The 18,281-nt window shown below is 44.0% G+C and overlaps 1 protein-coding gene across 4 annotated transcripts in view; it reads right to left on the bottom strand.

Moving 5' to 3' along the window:
- Nucleotides 1-15,081: 15,081 nt before the first annotated feature.
- LOC142765410 (uncharacterized) overlaps nt 15,082-18,281 on the bottom strand; it is a 56,246-nt gene continuing 53,046 nt past the window's right edge. For all 4 annotated transcript variants that reach the window (XM_075866385.1, XM_075866384.1, XM_075866386.1 and 1 more), the window contains one exon: nt 15,082-15,253. In XM_075866385.1, coding sequence (XP_075722500.1) covers nt 15,225-15,253 — 29 coding nt within the window. In that variant the 3' untranslated portion in view covers nt 15,082-15,224. The remainder of the gene's footprint in view (nt 15,254-18,281) is intronic.

Raw genomic sequence — 18,281 nt, 5'->3', positions numbered from 1 at the left:
AGCTTAAGCTTTGCAAGCTATAATGTCTTAATAAGTGCCACTCTTGACTTTGCTATTATCAGTGAGGTAGCTGAGTTCCCGCCTTCATTAAATGCTTTCAAATAGGCACATGCTCTATAAGCCTTCAGGCTGGCGTCACTGAATAAATGCAGTTCGGCCTCTTAAAGTGCTACATGCAGTGCGTCTCTCACGCAGCGCGGAATCCTTATGCAGCTGAGCTTTATTATTTCTGCACAAAAGGCATCCCACTGCTTCTTGATCTCCTCGGGAGAATCCTCATCCTAGGAATGGCCTAAAACCGAATTGCGCTGAAACAAAAGCTTCGCAGTAATGAAGTGCGAAAGATTGCCAACCGGGTCATAAACTTGAGAGGCAACCTTCATTAGGCTACGTTTCGTGTCGAGCTGGCTAGCCACTAAATACTAGGACACATCGATGAAAACTTTCAGTTATCATTGTCTATAACCTATTGCATTCGAAAGACCGCAGCTACTTCTCTCGATGCTCCTTCCTTTTGCTCCCCCTGGTTTCAAACATTTTCTGCAGCTAAGGGTGATTGGTTTTACACTTTCTGAGGTTCATGCCAGCATCTTTCATAATTGCTTTCGACTGCTTATAGGTGTGCAGACCTTCATGGAATGTGTCCGCTTCCACTAACAGGTCACTAACACAAAATTGCTTCTTTATTGTAGAAGTTAGCTCTGTGTCTTCACAGGTGTTATTTAAGTGGTAGCGAATAGTTGCCATGAGAAAGAAGGGGTGTGATGATTATCCAAACGGCCCTTTGCCAAGCGTCATTCGAAGAGCTTACAGTGGTGACTTACGGAAATACAGTCAAACCAGAAACACCGGAATGCAACTCAGTGAGTCTCCTGTATCTCATTTGGTAAAAATGCCTTTTCGATGTCGGAGTTTATGGTGACAGGAAACCACCGAAAGCAAAGAAAGACTTTCAATAATTCTGGATTGAGGTTCCCTCTTTTATCAAAGCAATCGTTAAGGAATGGTACACTTTGGGTGTGCGACGATGCCTCGAACACTACGCGCAGTTGGGTGGCTAACACTTCCTCTGGTTAATACTTTTCTGGTTAACACTTCCTCACTGGACGTGAAGGTATCGTTGTTTGGTTTGCTATGTTGCGCTGGTTCCACATACTTGATGCGTTCTTCCCGTGGCAACTCGAACAGGCGAGTTTTCCGCGACGCAAACGTGTCTGATGACCTTCGGACGTGCATCGATAGCAGCGGTTGTGCTTCGCAAGCATTTATTTCTGCGAATCAATGGCAAGACTCGCGTCACAAGCGCGGGTGCGATATTTCTTCAACTGCCAGAAAAACACTCAGCCAAGCTGTTCGATTCATTCTTTCGCACCGAAGCCATGCTAATGCTGCCGCTCGAGTCCTCAGTGCACAGTCATTCAGCGGCTTGCACTGCTACCGGCTTTTTAGCTCCATACGTGTATATGTGAGCAGCTCCTTTAAATCCGCATGAGATGTAGCAGCTGCCATGCTTGTCTTGCAAAGACGTTGCATGCTGCCATGCAAAGACGTTGGCTTCAGACGCGTTTTCTTTTAGTGCCTCCCTGCGCCTTTCACGTGTATAGGCAAAATGATGTCGTACGGTAGTGCTAACTGTAAAAAGTCAATCAGCATAGCCGAAAAGTTTAGCTTGAGAACATTTAGCGCAGTTAGACAAAGGACATTCAGATGCACCACATTGTGAAGTCACCTGGGCTGCGGACGTCACTTCCCAATTTAACGTGACGTAGATTTCAGCGCTGTTAGGTTGTGTTCCTTAATTCCTTTTCAATCTGAGAAGCGTTCCTTGAATAACTCAATGGCGTCTGCATAACAGGCTTCGAAAGTCAGAAAACCACATACCAGCTGCCGCTTAAACGCAACCTAATGACGTAGATAGAAGAAATTTATCGTTGTTGACAAAACGTTCTTCAGGTAGACAGTTTGCTCGAACTGCTCCCTGAAAGCCGACCATTAATGTATATCACCTCTAAAAGTTGTCATGACAAGGTTCGGTAGCCTTGTGCCAATTCTGGTCAGCACGTCAGAAGGTGATGGGGTTGCGTTCTGAGGAGCAGCCGCTGCTGTACATCCTCCGTGCCGAAAACCATCTGCCTTTTAGCGTATCTCAGCGGGCATGCTTGTAGCTCTGACGGTATGCTCTGCTGCCACGACATACTCCGATCTCAGCTCCTCGTTCACAAAGTACTCCTCGACAGCATCATTATTCTCCGAGACCTCGTTATATTAAGCTAAAAAATTGCCCCGAATCTTCATGTTACATGGCAAATGTCGCTGAAATACGATAGCCTTGTGTCTGGACAGAGTGACCTAAATGTTTATTTGATGTTCTGCGCAAGAAAAGCGGTGAATAGTATTCTGGAGGCGCTGCGTCAAAGTGCCTTGAGCGTGCAGCGGAGGTGAAAGAGCGCATCGAGGCACGTTAGACACGAGCGCAGTCTGGCAGTTACCTTCGAAAACGTGGAGAAAGATGCGTGCCTGTCTCGGAGGTGATAAGGTGTAGAACGCAAAGCGACGGGCAGGTGCCACTATCGTGTCGTCGTAGCATAGCATTGGAAAAACGTACCTTTTTGAGCATCGCGTTGCGCTTGTAGCGCAGAGCGATAAACCTACAGTCGTTAGAGTTACTTGTGTGTGCATCTTCTAGTATAAAGTCAGACATACAAAACATTGATATCTTGTTATGACGCCTCAGATATGCACCTCTACTTTCCAGCAGAGAGCCTTCAGGCACGAGCACTGAGAATATGCTTTGGCCTGCCGCGGTGCACGTCAACCTCTGGCACTATAAAGGAGTCGCGCACCTACCCTATACAGGTTTACACGCCCTGTGAACCTCTTCGAGTGCACCTTCGTCTGCTGACCCGACATGCACAACACCCGTTGTCTTTACTAAAAGTGGACCGACCAGGCTGCACCTAGTCGCGATGCCTCGATACGCATAGACACATGATCCCTTCAGGCTTTGCACGTGCCGTAATCCCTGCAGTGCCTACTTGGACATTGAATAAACCGCTAGTGTGCCTTCACATACGTGAAATTTCATATAAGTCGCGTGTTTCTTATATTGCCCTCAAGAAACTCACCTAGGCACATTTGGATGATCAATACAGCGTCTCTGTGCACATTTACACCGATGGATCCCTAACTTCATCCGCTTCAGCTGCAGCCTTCGTGATCCCTCAACTCGGTATTTCCCGACAGTACAAATTAGATCAAAGGTCATCTTCGACTGCTGCACAAATTGTTGCTCCGCAGGAAGCCATAAAATTTGTGAACGACCAAGCACCGCGTAAATGGACGATTCTGTCTGATGCAAAATCAGCGCTTCAAGCTATCCATTCTTGTTCAAGAAGAGGCCAATTTTACAATTTAGCGTTAGGAATCGTCCAAGCATTTGACCTAACACACAGGAGCGGTCACTTAATTGCACTCCAATGAAGTCCTGGACACTGCGGCCTGGTTGGCAACAAAACAGGCGATAGCGAAGCAAGAGTGGCAATATACAACGCTCCTATGTACGCCAAAGTACCGTATTCGCGAAGTGACGTCAACATATTGTTGAGAACACTCATGCGCGAATGCGCTGCCGTTTACTGATCGCTACATGATCACGGGAACACGCGTTTGCGGGAAACAGACCCCAGTATGACTTTTCGTCTTCCAGATAAAATTAGCCAAATGCATGCTAATATACTGCACCTGATTCGCCTGGGCGTTGCCTTCACTCGCCACTACACCCACCTAATCGGCCGTGCGGACAGCCCGAATTGTGAGCGCTGCCAAGTGCACAAAACTTTAGCTCACATATTTTGTGACTGTGCACTATACGTGGCGCAAAGAAAAATGCTAACTGCCACGTTGGCAAGCATCGGACGAATGCCATTAAGTGAAAGCCACATATTGTCAGCAATGAACGACCAAACAGTCTTAAAAACTGCTACAAAGGCTGCTTTAGTCTTTATAAAAAGCACTGGACTAGATACTAGACTATAGGGTACTACGCCAAGTGGCTACTGTACATACGCACCACCTCTTCTTGTCCCCATCATCACCCTTCATTTCTCTTTCCTTCCCTCTTCCCTTACCCCCATGTAGAGTAGCTGGCTAGAGCGAACTGGCTCAGGCTGACCTCTCTGCCTTTAATAAATTCTCACTCACACACAGATATGCGCAATAAGTGAATGTTATATGACAATCGCGCAACTATGAACGCTAAATCTTGAGCAATATCGGTGGGCGCTGCGGATGGTGTCCGCCGTTTGGTGCGGTATGAGGTATCGTTTAGGGCAGATAAAAAGACAAATGTACAGACACACAGGCAGACCAAAATTTTTCCGTAGAAGGTGCCCAAGAAAGATTATCGTCTTTGAAACGGTCATGAATACCTCTGAGCTTAGGCTTGTCAGTGGTAGGGTCTGTTAGCAGGAACCTTTATTCCTGAAGAAGCTTCGTATTCTGGGCTCGTCGAGCCGAGCGCTTGGTCATAAAGCGATCCTACGGATCTGGTGCTATATTATAGGGGCCTGATCTACGCCGATTTAGAACTATTTGTTGCAGGCCTCGCCGCCCGCAGCACGACGCAGTCTACTAGAAGGTCTCCTCGAGTCGTGCAATGACGGGGACGCGTCCGCACGAGGGGTCTCCGAACTAGGATGTAAAGGAAAATTATTGATCGGCGAAGCAACCAGACCTAACGCAGTTTCTAGATTCCAGCTAGTTACTCCTCTTGTGCAGTGCTAGCTTGCACATGTTGATTTCTTTTCTTTCTCAATATATCTATCTATCCATTATTCTATCTATCTATCTATCTATCTATCTATCTATTTATCTATCTATCTATATCTATATCTATCTCTGTGTTTGTGTGTGTGTGTGTGTGTGTGCGCGCGCGCGCGTGTGTGTGCGTGTGTGTGTGTGTGTGTGTAGCCGCATATGACTTTTAGCTGTCCTGTCTGTTTCGTTGATGACATCAATTCCAAACTTTGTATCGCATAACATGACTCTACGACAAGCATAAAGCGAATATTGACATGATAATCATAATATCCCTATTGAAAAAACCTCCACCATAGGAATGGTGGATTCCACCAACCACAATTTTGGTGGATTATGGCGGTGAAATGTTGGTGGCACATGGTGTATGGTGGCTATGGTGGAGCGAATGGTGGATGGCGCGCTCCAGCCAGCAATTGTTGAGCGCGAAGCAGTGTCAGAACCACCGTGGTGAGCTGCCACTAAAGAAGTAATAAGCATTATTGTATAAAAAAAGAATGTATCAAGCACCCGTGAAAAAATAAGTTGCGCCAGCATGGGATCAAACTTGCCACCTCCGAATTACGACCTGAGCACACTGACCTCTGCGCCACGCCGACAGATTGAGTCATGGCTGTTAAAGAAGTAGTCAACTCACAAAGTCACTGTTTAACTTCAGTTTTGTTTGTCGTTTACTCGGGAGGGACGATATCTGCACCTGCTACTAAACTTTGCATATTTGTTAAACACGAACAACTGCTGCCTGTAACAATTGCCACTGCGATAATGGCAACGGCGCTATGTATTTGTTACAATTTACAACCGAAAGGAAAAAAAAATCAACTCAGGGAACTGAGGCGCCGATAGGGTTTCTCGACGGTTACTGGCAAGTTTATTATACGTTTCTTGCTCCTTCCAAAGGGCGATATCACTTCAGGCTTCATTATGCTTCTATGCTCATTCGATAGATACGCCCACACAATTGATTTTGATTTTTTTCGCGCAACGCACACCGCAGTAGTGCCAGCTAACCGCTGTTGCTCTGTCGTTAAGAACAGCTACATAACGGCTTGTCCAAAACGAATGCAATGCGCCAAAAACAGTATGCTTTCATATTGGTTCAGTTAGCGTACGAATTGGCGTGTCTATATTCTCGCATAAGAGCCAGCGAAGTGCCGGCGAGTGCAACCGGTGGCTGTCGGTGAGGGGAGGCGTACCTTTGGTGGAAGTGCTGCAAGCGCGTCGCATCGATGTTTCTCGCTTCTAGCGCGGACACCGTACACAATAAAAATGGCTTCATTTAGGTTAAACGATGCCGCAGCTGTGCTGTATTGTCATTTTTCGCTCGTCAAAATTGTGTATTCTGAAACCCAGAAGCGCTGATAACACTTGTACGGGCTCAGCCTGTAGGACTAGCCTGTGGTGGAAATCATGGTGGTGGAACAAAAAGGTGAAAGTCGAATTCACTGGGGCTCGTCTCTACGCATATCGAAAGTTATAGTTTATGCATATTCGCACACACTTTGTTAACCTGAAAGTACGGCTGAAGCAATAGAGTGTGCAAGATTTTCCAGAATTGCGTTTATGGCGTGACGACATAGGGTGAGCGCTGTGCACGTTCTGCTCTAACATTGAAAAGCGCAATTGAGAACTGGAGCCCAGTTATTTGTCGACAACTGCGCGCCGATGTATAACATTTATTGTGTTGTTCACAGTGACACCTCTGGTCATATAAACATCACAACAAAGAAACACATAGTGGATGTCAAACTCATATAAGTACGTGCGTGAAATGTAAACATATTCCTGGCCGCATCTTGTATGATTCACAAAAATTGAAGCGTTGTTGACACCACAGGAAATAAAAAAAACGTACAAGAAAGCGTAATGAGCAGCGTTGGTTTCTTTTGACCGTAAACATATATCTCTGCGTATTCAAGAATGAAAGACTACAAATGAGTGATTTCACATACTGTCATATGCTTCTCATCGTGCCTCCACCATCTACCAAGCATCCATCATGCTACCGTCATTCGCCTTGCTCACCAAGCCTTCCACAAAACACGTTTTGCCTCGACACCATGAGGCGGCATTTTCCACCGTCACCTCTATTGACTCGCCACCACCACCACCACCTACCATCATTTTTTCCACTGTCACGGTCATCAGCCATTATGCCCACTACTGTTTCCAACATATCCACTAATAATTCCACCATATCCACTAATATTTCCACCATATCCACTATTCTTTCTACCATATCCACCAATGATTCCAGCATCCACCAATGTAGGATTTTCTATAGGAATGTATGTCTTAATTGTTGTAATCAACAATTAGTGGTTTTGCTGCTATAACGATAGCTATGTCCTCATGACATAATGCAAAACTGGTAGGGTATGACATGACTGCATGGCGAACATAAAAGAACGACGCTCATGTAGAAATCATGATATACATGTCTTGTAAGTCATGACTACATTTTACGCTCACAGCGCGCTAGCGGCCGCTGACCTAGCTTCGCGTATGCCAAATTCGGTGTTTCGTTACAGCAATTGATGACAAACTTATATGACTGGTTGCAACATGGTAATCATAACATAAGTGTCATGTAAAAACATGACGACGCTCATGATGTGCTCGCGGATGTTTCGCTAGCTTCACGTATACCAAATTTAGTATTAGATTGCACGAATGGACGAGGAAGGCGAATGAGACGTGCCAACATGATAATCATGGTATTCGAGTTTATAAAACACGACTACATGCTACGCTCGTAGCATGCTCATGGCGGTTTGGGTTGCTTTACATATACCAAATGTGATATCCCGTGTCGTGAACAAACGATAAAGGTAAATGAGAGGTCCAAACATGTTTGTCATGATGAGCGTGTCATTTAAAGCATGACTACATGGTACAGTCGTTGAGTTCTCACGGCCGTTTCACTAGCTCTACAATAAATAAACATTTTTTCACGTGACATGAATCGACGACGAAAGTAAATGACACGTCCAAGTATGATAATCTTGATATGCGTGTCATGTAAAGCACAGCTACATGCTACGGCACGGCTACATGGTACAGTCATAGAGTGCCCACGGCCGCTTCACTAGCTCGACATATAATAAATATGGTATCACGTGACGTGAATATACGACGAAAGTCAATGACACGTCTAAACATGATAATCATGACATGGAAGTCATGCACGGCACAATTGATGTACGCCTCGTACTGTTGTACCGATTTGAAAGTGACATATCATTTGTGCTTGACATATCACTGATCACACTGTGCGGGGGATCTGCCAGTTTTTTTCATTGAGGAAATACAGATAGCCACTTTGTAGAAACGGGAAGATTTATATAGAAAAAAGATTGGCAGATTCCACGTATCTAGGGAATCAATTTTATGTGAAATATGCTGATGCAAGCTGAATAAATTGATGTAATTTATTTGAATGAAGCGTTACGTGTGGTGCTAAAGATCTTGCTCCACGCATGCACAGTGACATTCTCGATTTCTGTGCGCAGTGATGCCGGGCGGAGAGGACAACAATCTTTCTCCACTTACTCGCTGTTTAACAAGACCGGCGGCAGCCGCTGGTTAAAATATATTTTACCTTAACCCTTATCCATCTGGTGTCTCTTCTATAACGTAAAAATTTCGTCGAATGTATTGTACGCCCAGACATTTACTAAACAGCCAACTCGTTTTGCATAGCCAGTTGTTTAAAATAAATCAGAATGCTAGCAGAAACACGTATATTAGCAACACCATAAGCGGTAAGCTGACATTAAGCAGTTGTACTCACGACGAAGGTAGTCCTGGACACTGCTAGGCAAATAAGCCTCAACTGATGGCGCCAAACTATAATTCACGGTAATCCAACGTAATAGCTGTGTCATAGGAGTACGTTTGTATTGTTTTCGAAAATGAAGCCCACGCTGCAATCACAATTGGCTCTTCAAGGACATTGCCATCTATTTAAAGTGTAGTTCCAAAAGCAGGTGTGGCTCTGTGGTGGAATGCTTCATTACCACACAGAATGCCGGTGTTCAATTCCTGCTTCTACTACAACAATTACTTTTTGCATACGTCGAACCAACGATGAAAATGGCAGCTTCTTCTTCACTCCCTCGGGTTAAACTCACCTAAGACTGTTCACCTCATCCCTGGTTACATATGAACTGTCAGTTACCTGTTGCTCCCTATCTGTCTTCAGGTGTGTGCCACACTATTACAATGACCTTAAGAGGTGAGCACGAGAGCACCATACATGGGTGGCTAAATAAACAGGTAGGCATATACGTGGATTGACGCTCAGAGTGTCTGCATACGCAAAAAATGCGTCGCATTTAAGAGCATGGACCAGCAGTAAATGTGTGATAAGTATTTTCATGCAATGTATGAGCCCATGTCTGAAATTTCGGTATATTCCGGTCCCACACTGTCGTTGTTCTTCTTTTAAAGACAAGGGAGCTTTCTGCAGACACTCACGTTTTCAGTCTGTCAACACGAAAGCATCGACGGGTTGCGGATATTTTGGCCACAACTGGTGTGGAGGGGGCGCCTTACGCAGGGGGCGGAAACTGCCTATACCTTCCATGTATTCGCCTTCGGTAGCGGCAGTACCATTTTTATCACTGGTGATTGCCGGGCATCCTACTATAAATAAACCATGACAGAAAATTACTTTCATGACGTCCCGAAAAAGAAGGAAAGAATGAAAATATAGAAAAAGGAAGGTTGCCGAAGAAGCCCTTTTTCTTTCAGTTAACGCACCAGCAGAATGCTCTTGTGCCTTCACACACTATTGAAATGCACTGAGGCGATGCAACAATTCGTGAAACTTTGTTTATCTCTTTCTATTCTTGTTCGTGTCTTCTGAAGCGACTAAAGTTAAGCTGACGAATTTCTCACCTTGACGAAATTCGACCGACACAAAGGAAATGAGCTTTCTATTTCACGTTTTGTATATATAAAGTAACAGACACATGCCCGTAGTGTGTTAGTGTTATTCTAGAAAAGCAGAATAAACTTACAAGTGACATATGACTATATTCTGCAAACAATTAACCCAGAGTATTTGAGCCACTGGGAAATTTTTGAACAATTACGAGCAAAGATGCCAAATTCAACTCAATCATTTCCGTAATGATTGCACAGTTTTCTTACTGAACTTGAGTACCAAACGAGACGGATGTTGAGAAGCACATAGAGGATTGATGCAACCACAAATTTTTCGATAGAAAGTTTCACTAGAAGCAATGGTTGGGCAAGTTTACAAGTCAGTCGTCAGGGCAACAGAATTCAATACAGTGACGAAGAAAAGTTCACCTGTCAAAACGTTGGATTCATCAATATTCTCAGTTATATTTTGGAAACACTTTTTTCATCACGTGTTCAAGAGTGACACTATATGAAGTAAACACTCACAACTTGCCGAACCGTGGCGACAAGAATTTATTGAGCAGGAAGCCGTCTATGATCACTTGACGTCAATTGAAGTAAAAGTTGAAGCAAAAAGAAGCTAGAACTATATGAATGAGGCAGACAAAATTCAAGCCTTTCAATAAACGTTTTTTCCTGACAGAAGCTATGCTGTCATTATCACCAATTAGGCAAGTGACACTGTACTTCTGTTAGCCCAGTCTTGCTTGCACAAAACAGAATTTACTCATATCTGCTCTTGTGAAGTCATAACTTGCTCAAATAGCGGGTTCGAGTACTTTTTCTCACCTGCTGTATTTTGAAAATACCGAAAAACTTTCGCATAACTAAAATACCCGCGTTACCATAAGGCAGAACCGCAGAAAACATGTGTCGCCCAATTAAGCCATCTTCGACAAATGCATAGTTGGCTTGTTCGGTGCAGCTCGCTGCGGATTCTGTTCTCTGCCCACCAAAACTTGTCTTTATCTTTCCATTAGTTGATACGCCAACCGAAAGAGATAACTGAGGGTGATCCAGCTTTTGAAACTCCTAAGCGATATGCGAGAAGGAGTGTAGGCAAGCGCTAAGAACGAAAGTCTATCACTTCCCGCACTTCGCCTGAATATAAAATTTACAAAATAGGAAATAGAAAAGGACATACAAAGAAAAGAGAATTTATTTACAAAGTTATCAAATTTTGTGATTCGTAAAAGCTAGTGAAAGCCACTAAATTCCAACTTTAACATCAACCTCACTTTGTTAAACCAAATTTTAGGACGCCAGGCAACCACCATAAGTGTGCACTTTCCTTGAAACCGAAACTAGCGAAATGTTTTGGGACCTGTCCTACGTTCAAAATAAATGCGAGTGAAAGTCGCTCCTTACTCGGTCTAAAATTATGTGCTTGCACAGTAAGCCGTATAGTAAATAGGAATGTGCCTGTTGTCCAGGGGGAGCTTTGCAATGGTGATTTTATTCTTAAAGACCAGTGTCACCACAAAGCACCAAGATCTATTTCCTCCATGGACACAGACGAGTAAGGTGACCTTTCACACAAGTGTATCAGCACAAGTATAAAATTCAACAGATGTCATCGGGCTGCCAAAGAAGTAAAACATTGATGGGCTGCCAGGCGTGGTGATACCAAGCTGCTTCCTCACTTGAGGACTTGGGAATAGGTGCGACGACACCACAAAACAAGATAAGTGGAATTAGCAAGAAACAAATATAACACATGGAGTAAGTTTTCCTGACAACAATGCGAACAATTCAGAATATTAGGTTATATTTTTCTATACTTTCCTTTGTGCAATGTAATATATATGTTTTAGCGTTTGTGTATTAATACAGAAGCATAGTAAAATCGCCGCCCTATTCACACAGTGAATGATGTTGGAGGAACTTGCTCTGAATTGATCGGGTAACCCGTGGATGCTCCGGACATATTCATCGATTATCGTATAAAAACCTGACAGGTTCCTTCACCCCTTTTCCACTTTTGTTCTGCTTTGCTGGCCTCCAGCACAGGGCTTGTTCAATGATGAGCTTTCTTCCCTTCAATCTCTCGGGCTGTGACAGCTGACTTGGCGATGAACTCGAGCTGCTGCTGCATTGCAAGCCATCCAAGCTGGCACCTTGGCTTCTCGGTGTTCCAGCTGCAGTGTGGTCAGTATAACAGACTAGTTATGTGCCATAACGCAGCAAAGAGTCCAGTCGCCGTTCCATTTTAGGTGATCGAAGTTCCATGATCTTGGCATCATTAGCCTGGCGTTATACGAGTGCCTTAACATGGGGCGACGCAGAAGTTTTGTGTCGTCGCACGTTATCTATCCGGCTATTGCGTTAGCAGGTATGTTCTGCTCGCCGCAAGCGTGCCGGATGTCGGTGTAAAATTTTGATAGAAGCAAGTTATGGGAAATATAGGACTCTCCGGAAAGCGCATATGTACATTTGTGTTGCATAAAAAATTTAAACTGTCGATCATTAACGAAATAGCGAAAGTGCCGGAAGGAGAGGTGAATTCAATTTCTTGACGAAAGGTGCTGTATTGAGCTTGTGTGGGGCTTAGTGTCTGTGCGAAAAGGCTAGTAGTTGCCACGAGTAGTGACCTTGCTGCTGGAGAACAGTACCCATGTCTGTGCTAGACACGTCAGCCATGAGAGCTAAACGTGCTGTAGAGTAGCGTCCCAACACAAAGGCAGCGTTTGCAATCGCACCCTTGATCTTCACAAAGGTGCTCTCAGCAGTGACAATTGAAGGAGCAAGGACGTCTTGTTCTTGCTGGTAAGCAGATGGTTCAAAGGTACTACTGTATCTGCATGATTCTTGACAAATCGCCACTAAATGTTAACTTTGTCAAGGAACTGCCACAGATTTGTGATCGTTGTGTGCCGAGCAAAGCTTAGGAGTGCTTAGATTTGCGATGAAACTAGGCGGATGCTGGTGTCCAGGCGATGTCCTAGAAAGAGAAAGTTAGCGACACAAAATTCTCTTTCAGAGAAGGTGATGACAATGCAGTGTTCACATAGACGTTCTAGCAGACAACGAAGCTGTTGCAAGTGCACTCTAACATATTTTCTGGCATCAAAAGATATGACACGTAGGTGAACACGAAGGTTAGACCACGCCTGACTGCCTTTTATTGAGCATTGCCCTTGGTGAAACTTTGTTCAAGTGCTGCTGTAAAAGGCTCACTCGGGGAATTGCATCGAGAGTTGGCCGGCATGCCACAGCTTCTCTTAAGTTAGAGAAGATAATCCTTAGTGTCACTGTAATGTTTCTTGTAGCTTTGTGCTTTTTTCCCAAACGGTGATCATCATCAGGGACACGCGCCACACAGGGGAGGACAGAGGACGTCGGTGCTAAAGCCCCGAAAACTAACACACCAAGAATGACAAAGTGCCTTTCACAACGACATGTTTTTCTATCGAAACGTGGACCAGCCTCCCTGTGGCGATTCCTCTGTTTATTCTGCTTATCACACTACTGCATGAATGACGTCACTTACACAGCGTACGTTAATCTACCATTAAGCAGTTAGTAAACATGTGTTTTTCCTCGCACTGTCAGTACTTCATTGTCATGCTGTTCTTAACGCCTGGATTTAGCCAACCCCTAATGAATATTTAGAAATGATTTCCTTTTTTCTTAAAATTTGGTGTTATTGTTTCATTCAACACTGTGTTGTTACAGCTTTATCCATATGCAATTCTTGAGAAAATGAGAGAAAATTGGAGAATAGAAATGTCGCGGCACTTAGAATGATCTCATTACACTGCACAGCAAAGTTAACCGACGTTACAACCTAACTTTACTGGTATATAGACTACTAATAGTGTAACCATCTTTTATTCATTTCGACAAGATGTTCATTTACCTCTATAAAGTTGTCGCTATAACTAATTAACTCATGGAAGCTTGTGAACAAACATAGACCCGGCACCATAGGTTCTTTTACGAATGACTAACCCGTAGTAGATTGCTTTCTTCTACTTTGAGGAAATATTGTAAGAACCTGATGTGCCTCCTGTAATAGTGGTTGGCAAAGCTCATGTATTATGACGTGTCCCCTCGCAAAGTAACGGTTGCTAAGGAATTTGTTTACACTTACGGAGTTATCTTCCTCTAAAAAAGTTTTTTACATGAAGGTTACGTGGAATTCTTGTGGCAATAAAAGTACCACTTCTGAAGGAGAGCCTATCGAAGCCTCCTCTGCTGTCGAATGAAAGTTGACGGTGACCTAAGAAATATATATTTATATATTCATTTTCTGAAGGCATACTACGTTGATGTATAAAACACAATATTTCACCAGCGGCTCTCATTTGTGGCATCTAAACTATCCATGCAGAAGACCAGCATAAGGTGATGATGTCAAACACAATATAAGACTCACATCAGTTGTCAAAATATTTCTGATGTCGTCATGTGACGTAACACGCGGACATCATCTCTTGACATCGTTGCTTGATCATTTGTGAGTCATCCACAGAGGCAGCGCAGTACAGGGTTATAAACTGGAAGCTGACATTGGCTCTGACTCTAGAAGCATTGAAAAACCGTGTTCGTAGCAGAAAGGTCTGGTAATCTGGTGCAACGTGTAGAGCACATCATGTACATTGACGTAAAATCAACAAAAGAGAGAAGATGGCCTCATGCTTTGAGTCGACTAAAGTGATTCATTTGTGACCCAGTGAGCTTTCGCAACGTCGACAAAGCGCCTTATATAATTGAGCTGACTTGCGATTGGACAGGCTTGGGTACGCGTTTGCCGAGAAAGCATGACAGGAAGTGATGGTCATTGTGATGCTCAGACAGTCCCAATTTCTTTGTGTTAGTGCTTTACGATACTGCAGGCTAAAGGTTCTGCTCAGTAATCAAAAAGCTACCTACACAGGCAACTAAAATGTAAGACAAATTGGTAGTTGAAAAAACGTTTTAAGGTAAACAAGTTATTTGCATATATGCCACATGAATCAAAGAAAGAAATTTTTACTAGAAATTAAAAAAAACTGCAGTACCATATTACTGCCAGAGAAACACCATTCCAATCGCGAACGGTGTTTGAGAAAAAAAAACAGTGTGAAAGCTTTTGGTAAGGTGAACTGCTGAAATTAGACTTCCTAAAAGTAGCTGGAACAAATTATTTTCCTTGTGGCATGCACGTCTGGAAGTAAGGCGTTTAGGCCCTGAGATGTTCAGTTTTATGGTGAAATATCATGCATACATAAACATCTACCGCAGCAGTGGTAGCAAGCTGCACAGGGCTTCGATAACTAGCGTGCCATGAAAAAAGACTTTGGTCTACAACGGACGTAGTTTTGCTGCGATGAATAATAGAGACAGCAAACGTGACAGTTTTTCTTCGTTTTGTAAGAAGTAGGATCGTATCCAATTTTATTCGATGTGCAAGACAGTCGTATTTACGTAATCCAAAATGAAGCCCATTCACTTTCGTTAAGACATAGTGCGAACAATGGTTTTATGAATTTCAACTATATGCAAAGGCCGTCTATGCAAGTTCCTGCAAAAGAGGAAAATATTTGTTAATTTTCTTTCTGCCTTGTAGCCAAGCGGAAGAGCAGCACAAATATCCCCCCTCAACGCAGAATTCAATGCAACATGGCCGTAGCCACTTATGATAGACGTCGACAGTCTTCTCTTGACAGCACACTGCTAATCCCACAACCATACCTTCGGAGGTATCTACTCTATCGATTCACTGGTTATTGTGCCGGTAACTTGCGCTCGCCTTGCAGGCCCCTCTTTGAACTCCTCCTCTTGACGGCTTACGCTTCGAGTCTCAAACTTACTTCAGCTAGCCGGGGGCAGTCTTAAAACAGTATTTTCGAGAAGATGGTGGAGACGGGAGTTGAAGGGTAAAACTTTGAGCAAAATTTCAGCTAGCGTTTCTTTTCAGAAGTGCCTTATTTGTCATATACACTCAATTTTGCATGATAAATTGGTTATAAGATTCCAACAACATATTGATATTGATCTTGATCTTCAAAATGAATACTGAATTGCGATTTTTTATTTTGGTTTATGGTTATCCACTACCGCATAAAAACAATCATTCTAGTACCTAAGTAAAGGTAGGTGGGTAGTGGTCGTTCAAGGTCCACCAAGTACAAAAATTGGTTGTCTCCTGCTTACGGGAACTCATTGGCGTCGGCAGTGGCCCGGGCATGCTCGAACAAGTACTGTTGAGCCGTCTGGTCTGAGTAGCCGGACATGGCTGCCTTCTATTGATTAGATTGATTGATTGATATGTTGGGTTTAACGTCCCAAAGCCACCATATGATTATGAGAGACGCCGTAGTTGAAGGCTCCGGAAATTTCGACCACCTTGGGTTCTTTGACGTGCACCCATATCTGAGCAAACGGGCCTACAACATTTCCACCTCCATTGGAAACGCAGCCGCCGCAGCCGGGATTCAAACCCGCGACCTGCGGGTGAGCAGCCGAGTAGCTTAACCGCTAGACCACCGCGGCGGGGCTGGCTGCCATCCAGTCCTTCCGGGAAGGTTGAGTGGAGAGGTGAGGTTTGGGGTATTTTGCTAGGCCCACATCAAGCGATAATTGTCATAGGAGTTTCTCCCACAGTGAGGCCAGTTCCCGTCCAAACCAGGCTAAGGTACTTTAAGTTTGCCGGGATCTATTGAGTTTTGGTGTGAAGGCGAAGGAGTATTCACTCCTCTTCCTTTCTGAGGCTCTCGCATCTTTTCGAATGAATGGAATAGCCGATTCAGTAATATTATGTGATCCTCTCAAACGTGTAAACGGGGTTGGTTTCGAGATTCGGATTGGTACGGGATCGGGATGAGGATGGTGTCTGGAGAGTCGGAGCTCAGGCTGTGGCACTGGCCACCTCATTACCGTTAAGGATTCTGCAAGCCCGAGCTTACACGATCGTTAGATGTGCCGCGGCCCCTAAGAAGTCTCTTTTTAAAGAATTTTGTAGTCAAAGTAGAGGTTATAGCCCTGTTCAATATTGTGGCAGGCACTCCTTGATTCGATGATAATAACTCGAGACCTGTTATGCGGTGGCACGTGCAATGGCGAACTTCTTTGCTTGCGTGATTATACGTTCAGCGAAGCTAAGTTCATTTGTTGTGGCGCTTTTATGGACGTTAATGGCGCTGAACCAATCTCCGTGGTGCGTGCCGGAGGAGTCTACGTAGAAACTCCCGAAGTTATGAACATAGGGGTAACTAAAGGCTTCTGCGTGTGTGAGGCGTAGACCATGGTGGTTGTCTCTGGTGACGTTACCTTGCTTACTTTGCAATCCTGTATGAAACGGGATCAGCAATAGTCAATTCTATAGTTTTTTTCATGCTTGCTTTCTTGTTTTGCAAACATCAACAAGCAGCACACTTCCGCTAACTCAGCGCAGAATCATACTACAGCTTCATTTAGTGAAAAACTCGTTTTAAGCACAGGAGTTCGAAAGTCACCAAATCTATATTTGTGTTTTTTTTTGAACAGTCAAAATGAACATACCATTGTGGTTACTCCTTAGGACACCATTTGCAGTAAAACGTTTAAGAGGCTCATTTTCTATAATTACCCACAGGTTACGTTCGCAAATACATAATTAATGTTAAGACGTCAGTCATAGCATTATGACCACCTTCCGGCAAGTGACGTTTTTGAAAAAAACGCCAGGCCTGCGAGGTAGGCGCATCACAGTCATAGCGAAAGCTCAAAGAGCGGCTTTTTAGAGCCTTTTCAAAACTCCCATTGGGTACGTTCTGCAACCACACTTGCTTGGTACTCACTAGGGCATTAATTAACAACTTTTAGGTAGTAGTTCAGCATTCGATAAGCTATTTTTCGTCATTTATTTAGAAGCCTGGTATCCGCTAAACACCAGCAAGGAATTTTGTGCCAATTATCCATGCAGTAGCTGACGACAATGAGAAAATATGGTTGTAGTGCGTATGCGCCGCAATTATTCGGGAAAACAAGAACAAGCGTTTGCAATAGGTTGGAGCACTGAACGGCCCACTCGTTACGCTTATCGCATTGTGCGACGACTGATTGTTCTTTCGCTGTTTTAAAACGCTTTAAAAGTCGTATTAACGTGATTGCTTTCCCGACATCAAGCCCGCGTAAGGCAAGTTGTGACAACAAGACACAAACACCAGAGTAGCTTCTTGGTAGAATACTGGGCTGGCACCCAGCGGACTCGGGTACGAGCCCTACTGCGTCATTTGTGCTAGGTCATGCCTGTCTAAGGCAAGTTTTACCACAAGGTACAAGCACCGGCGTAACTCAGTAGTAAAATAGTGGGCTGGCACCCAGCGGACCCAGGTTCAACTCAACTGTGTCATTGGTGCAATGTTTCTTTTCTAATATCACGCAATGTGGTTACGGACACCGGCGGTGGCGACGGCAGCGGTGGCGGACAACACGCAACTGCGCGTAACCCGAAAAGTGATCTCAGCTGTAAATCTACAAAGATTTGGGTCATAGCAATTGCTCCAATACTATTGAAAAACTGTGTTTTTCAAATTCACTTTTTATATTGCGCGAAGCTTCTGAGAAAG

Source organism: Rhipicephalus microplus, chromosome 6 (assembly GCF_043290135.1).
Source record: "Rhipicephalus microplus isolate Deutch F79 chromosome 6, USDA_Rmic, whole genome shotgun sequence".
NCBI classification, from domain to species: domain Eukaryota; kingdom Metazoa; phylum Arthropoda; class Arachnida; order Ixodida; family Ixodidae; genus Rhipicephalus; species Rhipicephalus microplus.
Note: the sequence above shows the minus strand (reverse complement) of the source record. Positions and strands in the feature narration are given on the sequence as shown.